General features: G+C 35.9%; 1 protein-coding gene across 1 annotated transcript in view; it reads left to right on the forward strand.

Annotated features, from left to right (window-relative positions):
• gfra2b (GDNF family receptor alpha 2b) overlaps positions 1-17379 on the forward strand; it is a 71882-nt gene that overhangs the window by 42913 nt on the left and 11590 nt on the right. The window contains exons 4-5 of the mRNA XM_051121082.1: positions 813-1197; positions 15336-15445. Of these exons, the coding sequence (XP_050977039.1) occupies positions 813-1197; positions 15336-15445 (495 nt within the window). The remainder of the gene's footprint in view (positions 1-812; positions 1198-15335; positions 15446-17379) is intronic.

Here is a 17379-nt window from a genome sequence, read left to right on the forward strand (position 1 = left end):
GCAAGATCCAAAAATGTTAACCGAAATTCATCAGCATCATTTGGTCCTGGTATTTTTTAATGGTGCATCCGCCTCCACTAATGGACAGACTCGAATGTAAAAGAGCATTCAGAAACACCAAAACCAAAAGCACTAACATAAAAACCTAAATAATAATATTGTCTCAAAACCCTTAGAGTGTTTCCAAAAGTAGAAAATTAAATATGATTCACAAAATCATGCTAGTGTGACCAGTCTCAGCCTGGAGCATGACAATGACAAAGCCATCTCAGTAAGATTTGCAACTTAGAAAAAACTGAGACTATCTTCTAAATGACAAGCAAGAGCCATTTCACACTGAACCACCCAAGACTTCTAACAATGGCTTATCCAGCAGTTCTCATTGGGTAAAATCTAATTAAACATGCTTCAAAGGACAAAAGCCTGACTACCATGAAGCCGCCTGTGCATGTTGAAATGAAAAACGCTATTAGAGCACATGTTAGCTCTTATCAAAAAGTCAGAAAAGGTCATAATATGTCATGGTTTTCAAGCGTAGATGTGAAAAGAGACTAATTTGGAGAACGCACGCACAGCCAGGGTCATATTTGAGAAATGCGCTCGTCTTGATTATTTTCACATACGAGTCTTGCAAAATACCTTTATTAGAGGAAAACATGTGCATTGACATTTGCAGGCTCAAAAGCTGAAGCAACCTGACAGTGCGTTGCCTGAGCAGACGCATCTAAATACGTCTTTTCACTTCAATCTGACTTGTCTCTGTTTAACCAAGCATGCTGACCCTCACTGCTCTCCTGTATTTGTGCCGACAGCCATGGACTCTGCTTCTGCAAAGGGGAATCTGTGTTCTGACACGGGCAAGCCCTGCAATCCATGCCTGGATGCAGCAAAGGCCTGCAACCTTAACGACACCTGCAAGAAACAGCGTACTGCGCTCATGGCCACCTGCAGCCCTGCAGCTCCCATTCAGCAAGCGCACGAACCCTGCAACCGAAAACGCTGTCACAGGGGTCTGAGGCAGTTCTTTGATCGCGTCCAAACGGAATTCAGCTACCCGCTGCTCTTCTGCTCCTGTCGGGATAAGGCGTGTGCCGAACGTCGCCGGCAAACCATCATGCCTGCGTGTTCGTATGAGGAGAAGACAAAACCCAACTGTCTTGAGCTAAGGAGGACCTGCCGTTCAGATCCGCTCTGCAGGTAAGATTATTTCGGCCGGGTCACAGCACCAGAAATGCAACTAATAGGCTGACTGTTTGCCAGGGCTGCAGCTAACAAGGAGTAGTTCACTTCCAGAACAAAAATGTACAGATAATGTACTCACCCCATTGTCTTCCAAGATGTTCATGTCTTTTTTTCTTCAGTCTTAAAGAAATTATGTTTTTTGAGGAAAACATTTTAGGATTTCTCATATAATGGACTTCTGTGGTGTCCCTGAGTTTGAACTTCCATATGTCTTCCAATCTCATATTCTCCTCCAACTTCAAAATCTTCCTACATCGCTGCAGAAGTACTAACCCAGTGTTTACAAAGTGAATATGCAAATAAGGTAAATAAGGTAAAACCCTTTACAAAAAAAGGTAAAACAGCGATGTAGGATGATTGTCTGTAAATTTATACAATTTTAAAAAATCAATTTGTATGTACAATGACTTTAATTTTCTAAATTTAAATTAGTTTTGATACTATTTGATACTATTGGGCCAGATGATATCTGTCTGGTATCATAATTTAAAAAGTTAAATGATTGAATATACCTTCTTTTACTGTGTATTTTTGTTGTTGTAATTTTTTCTAAATTTTATTCAAATTAATTGAGATATTTTTAGGCCACAAAGTCAAAAATGTCAGGATGACGCAACCGTCCTGATACCATAATTAAAAAGGAGTTAAAATTACTTGAATATACCTATTTTGTGGTTTTTATTATTTATTTTATTTTATTTTTTTTTATCATTTGTGAATTCAAATTAATTTTGATATTTTTAAGCCACAATGTCAAAAATGTCAGGATGATACAACTGTCCTGATATCATAACTAAGAAAAATAAATAAATAAATAAATAAATAAAGTGTTGAATATACCTCTTTCATATCCCCTAAATTAAATTAGTTTTGATACTATTGGGCCAGATAATAGATCTGTCTGATATCATAATTTAAAAAGTTAAATGATTGAATATACCTTCTTTTATTGAGTATTTTTGGTGGTGTTGTAATTTTTTTCTTGTGGTTTCCTGAATTCAAATTAATTTAGATATTTTTAGGCCACAAAGTCAAAAATGTCAGGATGACTTAACTGTCCCAATACCATAATTAAAAAATGAATTAAATTACTTGAATATACCTATTTTGTGGTTTTATTTTATTTTATTTTATTATCATTTGTGAATTAAAATTAATTTTAATATTTTTAGGCCACAAAGTCAAAAATGTCAGGATGACACAACTGTCCTGATACAATAATTAAAAAGAGATAAATTACTTAAATGTACCTCATTCATTCATTTTTCATTTCCGAAATTAAATTAATTTCGATATTTTTAGGCCACAAAGTCAAAAATGTCAAGATGACACAACTGTCCTGATATCATAATCAATAAGAGTTAAATTACTAGAATATAGCTGTTTTATGGTATTTATTCAATTATTTATTTATTTTTATTTAGTCGTTTCCAAATTCAAATGAATTTTGATATTTTTAGGCCACAAAGTCAAAAATGTCAAGATGACACAACTGTCCTGATATCATAATTAATAAGAGTTAAATTACTAGAATATAGCTGTTTTATGGTATTTATTCAATTATTTATTTATTTTTATTTAGTCGTTTCCAAATTCAAATGAATTTTGAAATTTTTAGGCCACAAAGTCAAAAATGTCAGAATGACACAACTGTCCTGATACCACGATTTAAAAAAGTTTAATTACTTGAATGTACCTCTTTTATGGAGTTTATTTATTTATTCATTCATTCATTTATTTAGTCATTTCTGAATTCAAATTAATTTCAATATTTTTAGGTCACAAAGTCAAAAAAGTCAGGATGACACAACTGCCCTGATAAAATAATTAAGAAAAACAAATAAATAATTGACTTGTATATACCGCTTTTACATTTTTTCCTTTCCTTTTTGTTGTTTTGTTTTTCCAATTTCTGAATTAAAATTGCTTTTGATATTTTTAAGCCACAAAGTCAAAAATGTCAGGATGACACAACTGTCCTGATATCATAAATAGGAAAAAAAAGTGTGTCAATAAATTGCTAAATTAAAACAAACAAACAAACAAAAACTTCCTTAGTTTTTTTTTTTTTTTTTCTTAATGCTATTCCAGCATCTATATTCATGCCGAGAACCAGTTAATCCATATACAAGTCGATCCAATTGTCTTTACACACGTTCAGGGACAGTCTTCAATTAACCTAACCTGCATGTCGTTGGGCTGTGGAAGAAAACCAGACTACCCGACATAAACCCATGCAAACATAGGGAGAGCATGTAAACTCCACACAGAAAAGCCTCCTGTCATTTCCTGCATTTACATTAGAAACTCAACTGCCTGGGCTTCTCTCCTGTATGAGTCTCTTCAGACCTTAGAAATGTACATGAATTATGAACTTCTAGAATGTTTGACCTCCTAACTGAAGATCTTTTTCCAAACATAAATAAAAACAGTATAAATAAAAATAGTCTAAACAAAAAATAGTCATATTAAGTGCAAACAATAAGTGCAGCCATAATCAAAGTAGGCTAGGCTACTCTCTCAATATTCATAGTGCAAATAGAGACCAAATTTTTCAAGCATGATACAGAGCTGTAGACAACTACACAACCTATTATAGCCTACATACAAATAACAGATATGTTATGTAGCCTAATTTGCGCGCATTGGGGAACCGCTCTCTAAATGCGGGTTATTAAATTGCTTTTGAAAGCGTTTACTTTCAGTTTTGTTTTAACGATTGTGCGAATTCTCAGCGGTGCTGAGCGTGCATTCTACAATACAAGACATTAATTTAACAAACAAATTTGAAAGTGAGGGGGACACAAACAGGACATGTCCCCCCTGTCCCCAGTGGAAATTACGCCCCTGCCTGTCCCTGCCGGGGCTCGAACTGGGGACCTTCTTGCTGTGAGACAACAGTGAAATATTAAAAATATTTAAAAATATGTCTGTCAAATCAATTCTATGTGGGGCAACCAACATTCAGAATCCCAGAGGTTTTCCGTGAACAGAGCAAGGTCCTGAATAATAAATAATGAATTTCATTGTCATTTACTTGCGCTATTGACTATTACTGAGTAGTTGTTGTAGGTCAACTCTACAGGGCCGCTATAAATTATCTTCAGAAGGACCAGCAGAAACAGAAATGGTGTTGAATCAGTAGGTGATCCATATACTCAACACACATTACAAACATTGGACCAGCAGGAGATCTATACTCTAAAACATGGTAGAGATAGCATCCCTAGGTGGTCAAAAAGCACTTCACTACAGACGTAAGCGATATGTAATCTATATAGCCAAGGACACACAACCCATTAAAAGCTAATTATTGACCCAAACGCTGACAGAAAGCCAACACCAGAACTGCATCAACTATAAGGTTTGATCAGCATACAGTGTACCCAAGCATACAATGTCCTGACCCTGTCTTATCACTTAATGTCTTAATGTCAGAAGAACCAAAATCAGTGATCGATCACGCAACCAGCGAACACTGGCGCTCTATTAGCAACATTTAGAATGGGTGTTTTATCGAGTGGGGAATGGTAATTAACCTAGTATTGTGAACTAGGAGAAAATCGATGGGCTACGTGTCAAATGAACCGTTCTCTTTTGAGACTGTGCTCAACTCTCCCCAGTTCATGTGTCATTCATCAACAGTCACCTGGGACTGCAAGAGATTGCCTGAACATAAACCTGTCTTTGAAAGCCAGTGAATGAAAAGCAACTCTAAAAGCCGGCTTCTTACTCATGCTTAAAGAAGCTAGGGGTCACAAACACTATTTAATTGAATTGCAAGATGTAGAGATTGTATTAAATGAAATGCCAGTGCTGTTGTCAATAAAATTATGGCACTTTTTCTTTACAAAACACTGCATGGTTTTATTCCTTTTATGCAGTACTTTTTTAGGCCGACTAACTTTTAAACAAATGAATGTACGTGTAAGTTAAAGACGAAGCTTGTTATTTTTTTGCCACTATAGTGAAAACTGAAAAGAAAAAAGTAAGTTTCTATGACCTCAGACGAACAAATAGTCTGAAACCCGACGAATAGATTGCAGTTGCATTCGCCGCCATTAGTGGTGTAGAAATTACACTCCTTACCTTTAATAGTAGCCTATTTCTATAAAGGATTATAGAAAATATCCTTTAGTCAAGTTTCCTACACTCAAACTTTTGAATTAACCAGATTATTTACACAATGTCATGCAAAGAGTAGGATGAGGACATTATCATTGAGGTAATTTTTGATAACTAGCCCATATTTTGATATTATCCTGTCGATTTCTGTACAAAACATCACAAAATTGATCAAATCCACTGCTAAACATGTATGCTGCATTCTAATCTAAGACAAATGTGGGAATACTTGAGTCAAAATTCCTCATTTCAAGCCTAAAAAATCTCTAGTATTCCAGTCAATCAACATTAGACTCAAATGTAAACAAAACAAGATGGCTCCATGACTCACCTAGACAATTTCATTAGGCTACCGCCATCTTGGAAATGACATCAAATGGCACCTGCAGTCTGAGTTGTTTGGTCTCAACTTTACAAGCTGGATATTCAGTAAATCCAAATAAGAGGTGGAAAACAGTTGTTTCCCCAACAAAAATGATGTCACTTCCTGGGTGATGATGTAATTTGTAAACTGTCTTTTGCCAGTTAAAGGGATATTACCTATTATTAAGTATAACAGGATAGAAAATGATATTAAATAGTGATACTGATTAGCTATTAAACAATACTGCAAAACAAAACATTTTCAAACAAAAAAAAGTGCTGATATTATTTAGCTGTATGAAGCCTGCTGTATCATATTTAACGCATGAATTACTAATGCCTCTAAGATTTGCTTAAATATCCGTGGAGTCTTTTGCATACTTTGTCATCTCACTGATAGTTTTTAATTTTTAGCAAGTAAAAGAGCCATTAGTATTATTTTAAAAATATCTACCTTTAAGTTGTAACACACATGACTTTCTGCAGTAAAAATCTTTACAGATTTTTATTAAAGTAAAGTTACAAACTGTTATATTAGTTGCTTGATGATGAACATTTACTGGACTGAAACAACTTAGGTTTACTTAATACACACACACACGTGTGAGAAAGGGGCGAACGAAGACGAAGGTCAAAGATAAAGGCTTTATTATAATCCACAGGTAAACCCAAACACAGGTAAAGCCACGCATACATAGACATTCACATTGACGAGACTGGACGACAAACACTGATCTCAATGCAACTTATAAAGACAGGTGATAACGATGAACATAATTAAGGCACAGGTGATACAAAGTTAACTAAGGATGATGAAATGAGGACAGGAAACAGGAACAAACAAATATGGGCACAAGAGGGAGAAACCAACATAAACAGTCCACAGGGGTGTGACTAATATATATATAGAGCTGGACAATATTGCAATATAATTTTTTTCAATAACGGTGATATGATTTTTAAACACATTTTTGACATTTCAGTATACACCAGCTTTTCCATTACCCTTCAAATTGTGCAAATTGAAATTGCGAATTTTAGAATATGCAGAAAAACATAAATTTAGCAAAAACTCCCATATATTGCAAAAAAGCTTTTATGTTTACATGAAGTGATTCAGGCAATTCAAAAAAAGGAATATTTTGAAAATCTGCAACATCTGGAAATTGTAACGAGGACGCAGAGGTGGAATCCAAAAGCGGATGTTTATTAAAGGAATCAGAATACACAAGAGCAGGCAGAGGGTCAATACCGGAAGGCAGTCCAATAGCAAACACAACATGAAACGTAATCCAAGCAGCAGAGAATATAAACAGGCAGTGGGTCAAATACCGAGCAGACAGTCCAATAAGGCTAACATGACAACAGGGGTGATCCAGAGAGCGATAGTCGAAAGGCAGAATACGGTCAAACCTTGAAATCAGTCCAAACAGGCAAATAATCCAAACAGGGGTAATCCGTAAATGCAAAATCCAGGAACAAACCAAGACGGCAACAGGTAGTCCAACAGAGTAATAGTAAACGCTCAGTAAGGCAGGTGAAACTGGCAATACTTCGCAAAGTATAGAGCACATGGTCAGTCTTTAAATAGTGTCAAACAGGAAGTAACAGTAGAAGCAGCAGAGGGAGCATGCAGGCAGTCCTAGGGTGAGGGCTCCCTCTGCTGGCTTGGCGTTACAGAAATCTGGAAACAGTTTTTTTATTTTTATTTTTAAAGGTCACCTGGCTAGGGCTGTCATTAACGATTATTTGGAAATCGTGTAAGCTGACGATTATTCCGACGATTAATCGAGTAATCGGCTAAATTTTATATATACAGTACTGTGCAAAAGTCTTAGGCCACTAGTATTTTCACCAGCTAAAAAATGGTTTAAAGTAAGTTATTTCTATCTTTTGCTGTAGTGTGTCAGTAAAAAATATCGGTTTACATTTCCAAACATTCTGTTTGCCATTAATTGTAATAATCTAGTGAGATTTTTGTTTGCACAAGGAGTCTGACAACAGCCAGTGCTCCACACAGACATCTGATCTCACCATCATCCAGTCTGTCTCTGGAATGACATGAAGAAACAGAAAAACTGAGACAGACTAAATCCAGAAGAACTGTGGCAACATCTCCAAGATTTTTCAAGTAACCTACCTTTAAAGCTACCTGAAAAACTCTGCACAAGTGCACATGGGGCAAAAGCTGCTTTAAACACAAAGGATGGTCACATCAAATGCTTATTTATTTTAGGTAATAGAAGTTCTTTGATAAAGAAAATCTATTTATGACATTGTTTTTGACAGCAACCTCATTTTATGTGCCTAACTGCATAAAAATTTTAACAGTACTGTAGCTTTGTAGGTATAGGTCTCTTAAAGCATCTTGGAGATGTTGCCTCTAATGATGGAGGGATCAGATCTCTGTTTGCACAAGGAGTCTGACAACAGCCTGTGCTCCATACAAAAATCTCACTGGATTATTATAATTAATGGCAAAATGAATGAAACTGATATTTCCTACTGACACACTACAGCAAAAGACCGACTTTAACTGACTTTAAACCATTTTTTAGCTGATGAAAATACTAGTGGCCTAAGACTTTTGCACAGTACTGTATATCATAGGTCACGGTAACTGAAAATTCTCCGTCATTGACAAAAAATTTTTTTTATCACTGACGGAAAAATCTGAAGGTCGTCCGTCATTTTGACGGATTGCACTGAGGGTGATCTATTGTAAAATTGTAGTTGTAATTCCCACCCCTGCCCAGTTGGTGGTGAGTGCGCTCCAATGTAGCAGCAAAGCGTTGGATCCAGAACAAAAACGGAACTGTCACAAATGTTTTCCTATGTGTTTGATTACGCACAGACAAGTATACAGAAACTACAACGATCTATCACGCCACATTAAAGAGCACCAAAACTGTATTTATTGCTTGAATTTCTTAATGAAATGGACAGAAATTTGAAATCTGAGACTTTGTTTTATATCAAAAGTAACACAAAGCCTAGCCTATTGCTATTTTTTGGAAGGAAGACGCACTATGCACTCTTTATTCATCAACTGAAAACAGCATAGACCAAAAGATTGATTGTGATCTAGGGTTTTTAAACACTGACAAAATGACGGACAATGTTATGTTTAACGTTTTCTATTAATTATATTATTATATTATAATTTCTCTATTAATTATATTATATATTATTTAATGCTCTGTAGATTATGTCAGGTTCTACAGGGGTAAATAATCATTATATATTGTGTTAAAGTAAATAATATGATCTTTAAAAAAACATTTTTTATATAATATATTAAGATGTTTAAGATTATTATGTTTGATGGGCATATAAAAATGTACTGCATTGCAGAAATGACCCATATATACAACAAGTCTAAATAAAATGACAAAGTAAGAGAAGTGCATTCAAGCATGACTTTTTATCTATCCTGCATTCAACAAGCTTGCCTGGTGCATCCTTAACTCCTGCACTTATTACATGTATGGCCACTGGGCTCCAGACCCTTTGTCCTCAAACACTGTGTGATGTTTAAACTGAGAGAAAAGCGAGGGCCCCCACCAGGCCAACCTGAGGACTTTGGCTGCCCTTTCTATCTGTCATAGCCTCCAGAAATCACCTTGCCTCTCCCATAGCAGGAGACTGGAGGACATCCAACAACAGAACTGACTCAGTGGCCAGGCTGAGGATACAGTAAACAGACACACCAACATGTATTGTTATGCCTGACTTGAATAACTTTCCAAAACCATGCCATTCATTTAGTCCTCGGTAAAGGGCATTTTGTTTGTAATCTTAAAGAGGACATCCTGGACATTTCAGAGACACCAAATGTCCTATAGTTAGTTTACTGTTTTTCAAAAAAGACTTTGATGTCTACTTTATTATTATCAATAAAAAATATTTAATTTTGCTGCATATGTACTTATGTTATGTTATCATATGTTAAAAAAAACTGGTGGAAAAAGCTCTATAGCGATTCATTTTAATCATTAGTGACTCATCCATCCCTATAGCATATTATGCAACAACAAACTGCTATGTTGTAATGGGACAAGTACAGTAAATAAAAGGACAGTTCTCATGCCAATTACTAATCTGAGGATTATATGTGACATTTACTTAGACTAAAAAGGCTGAACATTTTGGAGCCTGTATCTCTCTAATCTTTAAATCTCCTGGCTGCTTTCATTTACTCAGTTTTTATTTATTTTAACATAAATGTAATATTTATTTGATATTTAGTATTTAATAGTGCATTTTGATACATTCTTTGATGCTTTTCCATCTCATACTTGAACACAAATAAGATTAATCTGAGCTTTTAAAATTGTCCAAAAGCATTCTAAATAAGATGAAGCTTTGGCTTAATCCTAAATGCTGAAAAAGCCAGTTGTAGACTTTTATTTGATTCAGGTGACATGGATATTAGATTCAGTGTGCCTTTAGGAGTTGTGTAAATGATTCATGATCTTGTTGCTTAGACTTCATGCTCATGGTCCTGAATCCCGCTTGACCCACGGACTTCTTAGAAGATGCTAATTTAACCGCACAAGCGTAAAAATATGCACACACATGTAGTCGTAGGAAATAAATCACACTAAAAACAGTTGCAAGTTTGGAGTTTAAAAACAGTGCTTCCGTTTTATTTATCAGCTAGACTCCGAACGAAACAAAAATATGCATAATATAGACTTACTATTATTACAGCACAGCCAGGGGATGTTCAGAAACTCTGTGGATTTGTTAAAGTTGAAGTGCATTGAGAGGATCCTAACAGTTGAAGGACCATGTTCAACTGAACTGCAGAAACAGAAAGAGACATGGCCTTAAAATTGCCTGCCTGAAATATTTGGCCTTGATACTCCGCTTGTCCGAGAGTGTGCAGTCTATTGTTTGCGGATATCCATGCTGGGCTGAGGCCAGAGTATGAAGAGGACGAGCACCCCAACCATCTGTTCCTAAATCATCAGTGATAAACACTCCAATTAGGAAATGAGTGGGCTGCCATGATTCGCTGCTGAAGAGTGAAACATATTCGTCATCCTAATGGTACACTCAATAATTTTGTGAAAGTTTAGCTTAAAGAAATTAACACTGAAGGGAAATATCATTGAAAGGATGTGCATATATAAGGTCCTGTAAAGCTGCTAGGATTAAAGTCTCAAACCCAAAGAGATATCATTTATAAAAGTTAAGACTTAGCTACGCCTTCGTGAAACAGCTCATTCAAACACGCCCCCACATGTCTACATCATGGTGTGGGAATATTTGCATAACACTGCCCAAATGTATACGCAAAGACAGAAGTAGTATTGTTGCAGCTGCTGCCATGTTGTGGAGATGCTGTGTGTTTCGTTGTGAAAGTAAAAGTATTTTGTTTGGTCTTCCAAATGAGTACACAACAAGAAATCAGTGGTTAGGTTACATTTACAACACTGTTCCAGAATGTGTACAACGCAAATATTCAAGTGTGTGCAGCGCATTTTATAGAGGACTGTTTCCTGAACCTGGGAGAGTAGCCTACAATGCAGGCTGTGCACACTATAAAGTGGGCCAATTTTGCATGGACAGTCTGGTGGTTCTGACTCACAGCCTGTAAGTGCGTGGGGCGTTCATATTTAAAGAATTTGCTAATGGCTATTCAAATGCGAGTTTTGATCAGTGTAGAGTAGTGCTTGTTGTTTCTCGTTTCTACTATCACAAATGCAGGCATGTTGTTGTTTACGCAGCGTGACGCAACACAACACTTAAAAAGACAGTACAAGTCATTATAATCAGTAATTATTTCCTCACTGGATGCAATAAATGCCTCATTTATAATGGGTTTTATTGTTTTTGTCTCATCGCACGGGGACACGGCATCACAATATGGTAAGGGGCGTAACATTTCCGTCACACACTTGAGGTATTCGGCCAATCACAACGCACCGGATAGCTGGCTAATCAGAGCACATTGCGCTTTTCAGAACGATAAGCTTTGTAAAAATCGATGCTTTTCAGAAAGGCAGGGCAGAGAGGAGCAACAATAATGTACAGTATGTGGAAAATAATGTGTTTTTTTGAACCTAAAACCAAGTAAACACATTGCATTTCACCAAATACACAAAATAATGTTCTTTTTAGCAACATCATATGACCCCTTTAAAGCCACAGAAAACATCTTGGCTTATATCAAAATCCTCAGATTTTTATTTTTGTACTTCTAATTCTTGCCTGGTATTTTGTTTTGCTCTTTCCACTACACGAAAGCTAGAGATTACAGTTTATAAAGTTTTAAATATGGATATTTTTCTTACACAAATGCACTGATTTACATCAGAAGGCCTTTATTAAACCCCCAGAGCCGTGTGGAGTACTTTTTACGATGGATGGATGCACTTTATTGGACTTCAAAATCTCAACAGCCATTCACTGCCATTATAAACCTTGGAAGAGCCAGGACATTTCTTAATATAACTCTGATTGTATTCGTCTGAAAAAACAAATTCACATACAACTAGGATGGCTTGAGGGTGAGTAATCATTTAGCAGAAATAATTTATTTTTATTAGCTGAACAGTACTTATTGGGTATATAAACAATCTCATTTAGGGCTACTGAAAAATGTAGGCAAGTTAGTAGTTAGTAGTGCTTCTGCATTTATTTAGTTGCTACACTGCATATATGAGGCAATCCATGAGTGTCTAGACCATTGTTAGATTTAGCACAACTATGATTAAACTGGACCTAATATAAAACCGCAACAGCGTTCATTTAATTGATTCAGATTATTTACAGGATTGCTGATTGAATCAGTTTGACCAGCTTAGACCAGCTAGTTTCAGAGTAAAATGAAAAACCAAACCCTGTAATTATTTTTTCAGTAACTCTTGTTCATCATCTGCAAGTCGCCACAGGTCTGACTAACTCTTTTCACATGATGTTTGGCAGAGAGAGGGTAACATCCGTTTAGAGATGTCCCTGAATGACATGGCGGGCTCATGATGTCTCCTAGGGGGAGCGGGTAACGTTAATGCTGATGATGACGGTTTAACACTCAAGCCCTGCAAACCTGTTACCAGGGGCATTCATTTACACATCTCCCACCCTTCTGCTTCCTTGAGCCAGCCAGAATGTAATTAACAATGTAAATCATCAGCTCCACTGAGGGATTTGTTAATTTAGGCAAGCGCCGTTATTATGTTCCTGGTTTAATAGAAAAACAAGACAGTCCATGCGCACCTTTGCTGCTTCGCCAAAAAAAACCCCTCATCGTATGATGAAAATGTAGGAACGTTCCTCAGACCCAACTCAGCTTAAACTTAATTAACATATTTTTAAGAACATTATTTGTTATATTCTATGATATTTGAAGTATTTTGAGTTCAATTTGCAACCAGTGTCAAGTGGACAATTTTAAAACATAAACACTTAAAATGCCTTGTCATTTTGGATGTTAAAATATGCTCTCTAATCTCAGCCTAGTTTGCAGAAAAAAAAGGCATTTGTAGGTTGGTTCACAAGTAGTTTCTGTGGTGAATCCAAAATCTCTCTTTGAGCTTGACCCAGCAACAGCTCAACCAATAGTGTGAGTTTAGGGGTGTGGTTATCTGTTTGGTTATCCAATTGCGGATGGAGAGTGTTTTAGAAACATGTTTGAAAACAATCAGTGTTTGGTTCAGTGGTGTAAAAATGACAGACTTAACATTTAACTCTTTTTCTTCCAATCAGAGAAATTAACGCTAATAAATAGACCTAAATATATTGGATTTCAGGAATGTGAGTATTTTTATAGGTTGGATACAGTAGAAAAAGCTTCTTGAGGTAGAAACTACACATTCACTTTTTTTCAAGAGTATTTACTGCCACATCTGTGCTTCACAAATGTGCTTCAGGGCATGGCTGTCTAAGTTCATGGGGTTGAATCATGATGGTAGACTGATAGAATATTCATGATCTTTACATAGAAGTTCAGCTAAGTGAGGTGGCATGCTGAATTTACATTAAACTTTTCTTCAGTGGCCTTAAAGGGATAGTTCACCCAAAAATGAAAATTCTATCATTGCTTTCTCACCCTCATGTCGTTCCAAACACGTTAGACCTTCATTCATCTTCGATACACAAATTAAGATATTTTTTATGAAATCCAAGAGCTTTCTGACCTTGCGTAGACAGCAAACGTTCAAGGGCAAATAGATAGTAAGGGCACTGTTAAAATAGCCCATGGATCAACCCTAATTTTATAAAGCTACGAGAATAATATTTGTGCTCAAAGAAAAAAAAAATGACTTCACAACATATACCTTATACAGTGCCCCATTTTGTGTCACACACATCTTTGTGTCATCTGGTGGTTATGTATGTATGATAGTGTAGCTTATTTCTTATTGGTTAAACTGACAATGTTAGAGCTGACCCCATGTGACATCCCTCTGCAGTGTCCTCTAGTTGCACTGTTAGCAAGGTCTTATACTCCAGCTCTGTTAAAAACTAAGCTATGATGTAGTTAGGAATTTAAATAATTGAGTAATATCTTTGAACTGCTAGTGCCATAATTTGGGAGCACTTCAGTTCGCCCTTTCAGAGCAGTCCACTTTGGATTGCAGTCTCATCAGCACGCGTCGCTCCTTGATTGCTGATTTCACACACCTTACTGCCTTTGCCGTGAGTCACGGCGGCAGTTATCTGGAGATACAGCTCGGGGTGAAAATCCAGCACAAAAAGCATCAGAAGAACATCCATTTCCATGTCAATAAAGCAGAGTAGAAAGGATGACCTTTCCGGCCAGGGCCCATGAGAGCGATGCAGATACCATTCTTTGTTCTGGGAGGTAAACACCCAGTAGGCAACACCTGTGGACCCAAGCGCAGGAATGGTTCGGTTAATATTCACACCGTAGCTGAGTCGTTGAGTCGGGGGTCCATACTGCCGTGTAGGATGATTCACTATTAATCAAGGTCTCGCAGGAGGGCAGCGAGCCCGAGATCTCCATCTCGCTGGCGTTATTTGAGAGAAGGCTGCGCGGGGCTATTATTCAGAGTTTATGTGTGTGTAAAGTGCTTGGGGAGAGAGTTCATACTCAAGAATAAGTACTAATGTGACCCCCTGCCCACCTCAGGTCTAGTGCTAGGAGCAATCTGTTTCTGAATGCACACAGCCCCCCAGGAAGAGGCTGTTTGAGGCAGATTGCTTGAGTTGGAGAAATACCACATGGAGTCGAGCAGAAAATGGCCTTGAATTGGAACCCCACTAGACACTAGTTAGGCCTGACAGAATGCATCTCATATTGCACACTCACTCCTGCGTATTGTTTCGGTCTTGGTTATTAGAGCATTGATGATAGTGGATGCTGCTGTGGTGATAAATAACTCTGAGAATAAACCTTCCTTTATAGCTAGATCCAAAAGCGTGTGACTCTTGGAGCACCTCACCGAGAAGGTGCAGACGGCGGTTATTTGAGTATATGAAAATCCATCCTTTCTTCGGCATCATGACCTGTAATCGTGCTTTATAAATATAGAAAGACTAGTTCAAGCGTGCATCTAAATCCTATTCAGTCGAATGTGCTAAACATGTTTCAGGCCTCTTAAATTCTATAATTTGTTTTGTTTTTGGATTAGATCCAGGCTGGCAGACTTCCACATGAATTGCCAGACGACACCGCATTCAATAACAAGCTGTCCTAATGATAACTACCACGGCTGTCTGGTGTCCTACGTTGGACTCATTGGTGAGTGATTATGGGAAAAATCTGCTGCACGGCAATAATAAGAATTTGGAATTGCATTTTAATGGACTGACTGTTGGGAACATGTACTTTGCCTTCTTTGGCTGTTTTAATTAGTGATGCATCAGGAATTTTACTTTTAAGAAAGATTAGAAAGAACAGGAAAACAGATGAAGGCAAGGGGTAAATGTTCTGAAGCTCAGGACATCAAATATAACAATCCCCTTGGGGTCTCTTTGCCTCAAATATAGGTGCAACTATATATATATATATATATATATTACTAACGTGATTTCGTTCTTAGAAAGAATGAAAACATTATAAAATATGGTACATTTAAATATAGAAGGATTAGACCTGTCAAATTGATTAATCATGCTTAATCACATCCAAAATAAGATATTATATTTATAATGAAAAAAGTCTGAGTTTATGTGTGTGTGAGTGTGTGTGTATATTATTTACATGATTTCTGACCAGTTTTTAAAAAGAATGAAAATAATATAAAATATGGTGAATTTAAATGTAGAAGGATTAGTCTTGTCAAATCGATTAATCACGATTAATCACATCCAAAATAAACTATGTATCACTTCTAATAAAAAAGTTTGATAGTTTATGTGTGTGAGAGTGTGTGTGTACATATATATTACTTCGATGATTTCTGACCAGTTTTTAGAAAGAATGAAAATATTATAAATTATGGTGAATTTAAATGTAGAAGGATTAGTCTTGTCAAATCGATTAATCACGATTAATCACATCCAAAATAAGATATAATATTTATACTGAAAAAAGTCTGATAGTTTATGTGTGTGAGTGTGTACATATATATTACTTGCACAATTTCTGACCAGTTTTTTAAAAAAAATAAATGAAAATAATATAAAATATGGTGAAAGATAAGTCCTGTCAAATCGATTAATCATGATTAATCGCATCCAAAATAAACTGTATCACTTATATTGAAAAAAGTCTTGATAGTTTATGTGTGAGTGTGTGTATACATATATTACTTGCATAATTTCTGACCAGTTTTTAGAAAGAATGAAAATATTATAAATCATGGTGAATTTAAATGTAGAAGGATTAGTCCTGTCAAAAATCTGATTTAGTGTGTGTTTATGTGTGTGTAACAGATATAATGTATTACTTAATCACAATTAAGCACATCCAAATAAAATTGTATAGTTTAATTTTGTTTATTATTTTATAGTTTACACAATATATATGTTTACTGTGTATATTTGTGTATAAATATATTTAAGTTATATATATATACACACACACACACATATAAACAAATCTTTATTTTGGTTGTGATTAATCGTGATTCATTGATTGGATATCACTAAGAAGAATATTTTAACAGTTTTGCTTAATAAATCATATTCGACCATATTCGTCTTTACCTAACATAGTAGCAGGCGTTTTAATCAAAAGTGTCAAAAATGACCTTAAAATCAAACATTGAAATTTATAAATATTTCCATGAGTGGAAGGGACCAACACAGAGCCAAATATTGTATTAATACTAGCTTTTTCACAAAGTAACAGATTAATTAGCACCAAAATGCAATAAAGTCTGTTTGGGTACACAAATATATTATTTGTCCTAAGGCATAAATGTATTATTTTGACTTTTTTTGTCTTTTTGGAAATTTTCATAAAAAAATCTAAACTAATTGCTACCTCTGCTGTGCAAATTAGGCCTGAAAACCATCAGAGCAATTTTTAAATTGCATCCTTTTAGCCTTTTACCTGAAATGCATCCTGGAGGGTTAAAAATCCAGGGTCGTGCTATGAACAAACAGATCTCTAGAAGAGAGCAGACCAACAACCTCTGGCCATTATACTCAGCCAAACAGCACATTATACTCCAGACAGTGAGATCTATAAACCAACATGTTCCTACCTAATGAATATTTATGAGAATC

This window comes from Labeo rohita, chromosome 10, assembly GCF_022985175.1.
Source record: "Labeo rohita strain BAU-BD-2019 chromosome 10, IGBB_LRoh.1.0, whole genome shotgun sequence".
Taxonomy (NCBI): domain Eukaryota; kingdom Metazoa; phylum Chordata; class Actinopteri; order Cypriniformes; family Cyprinidae; genus Labeo; species Labeo rohita.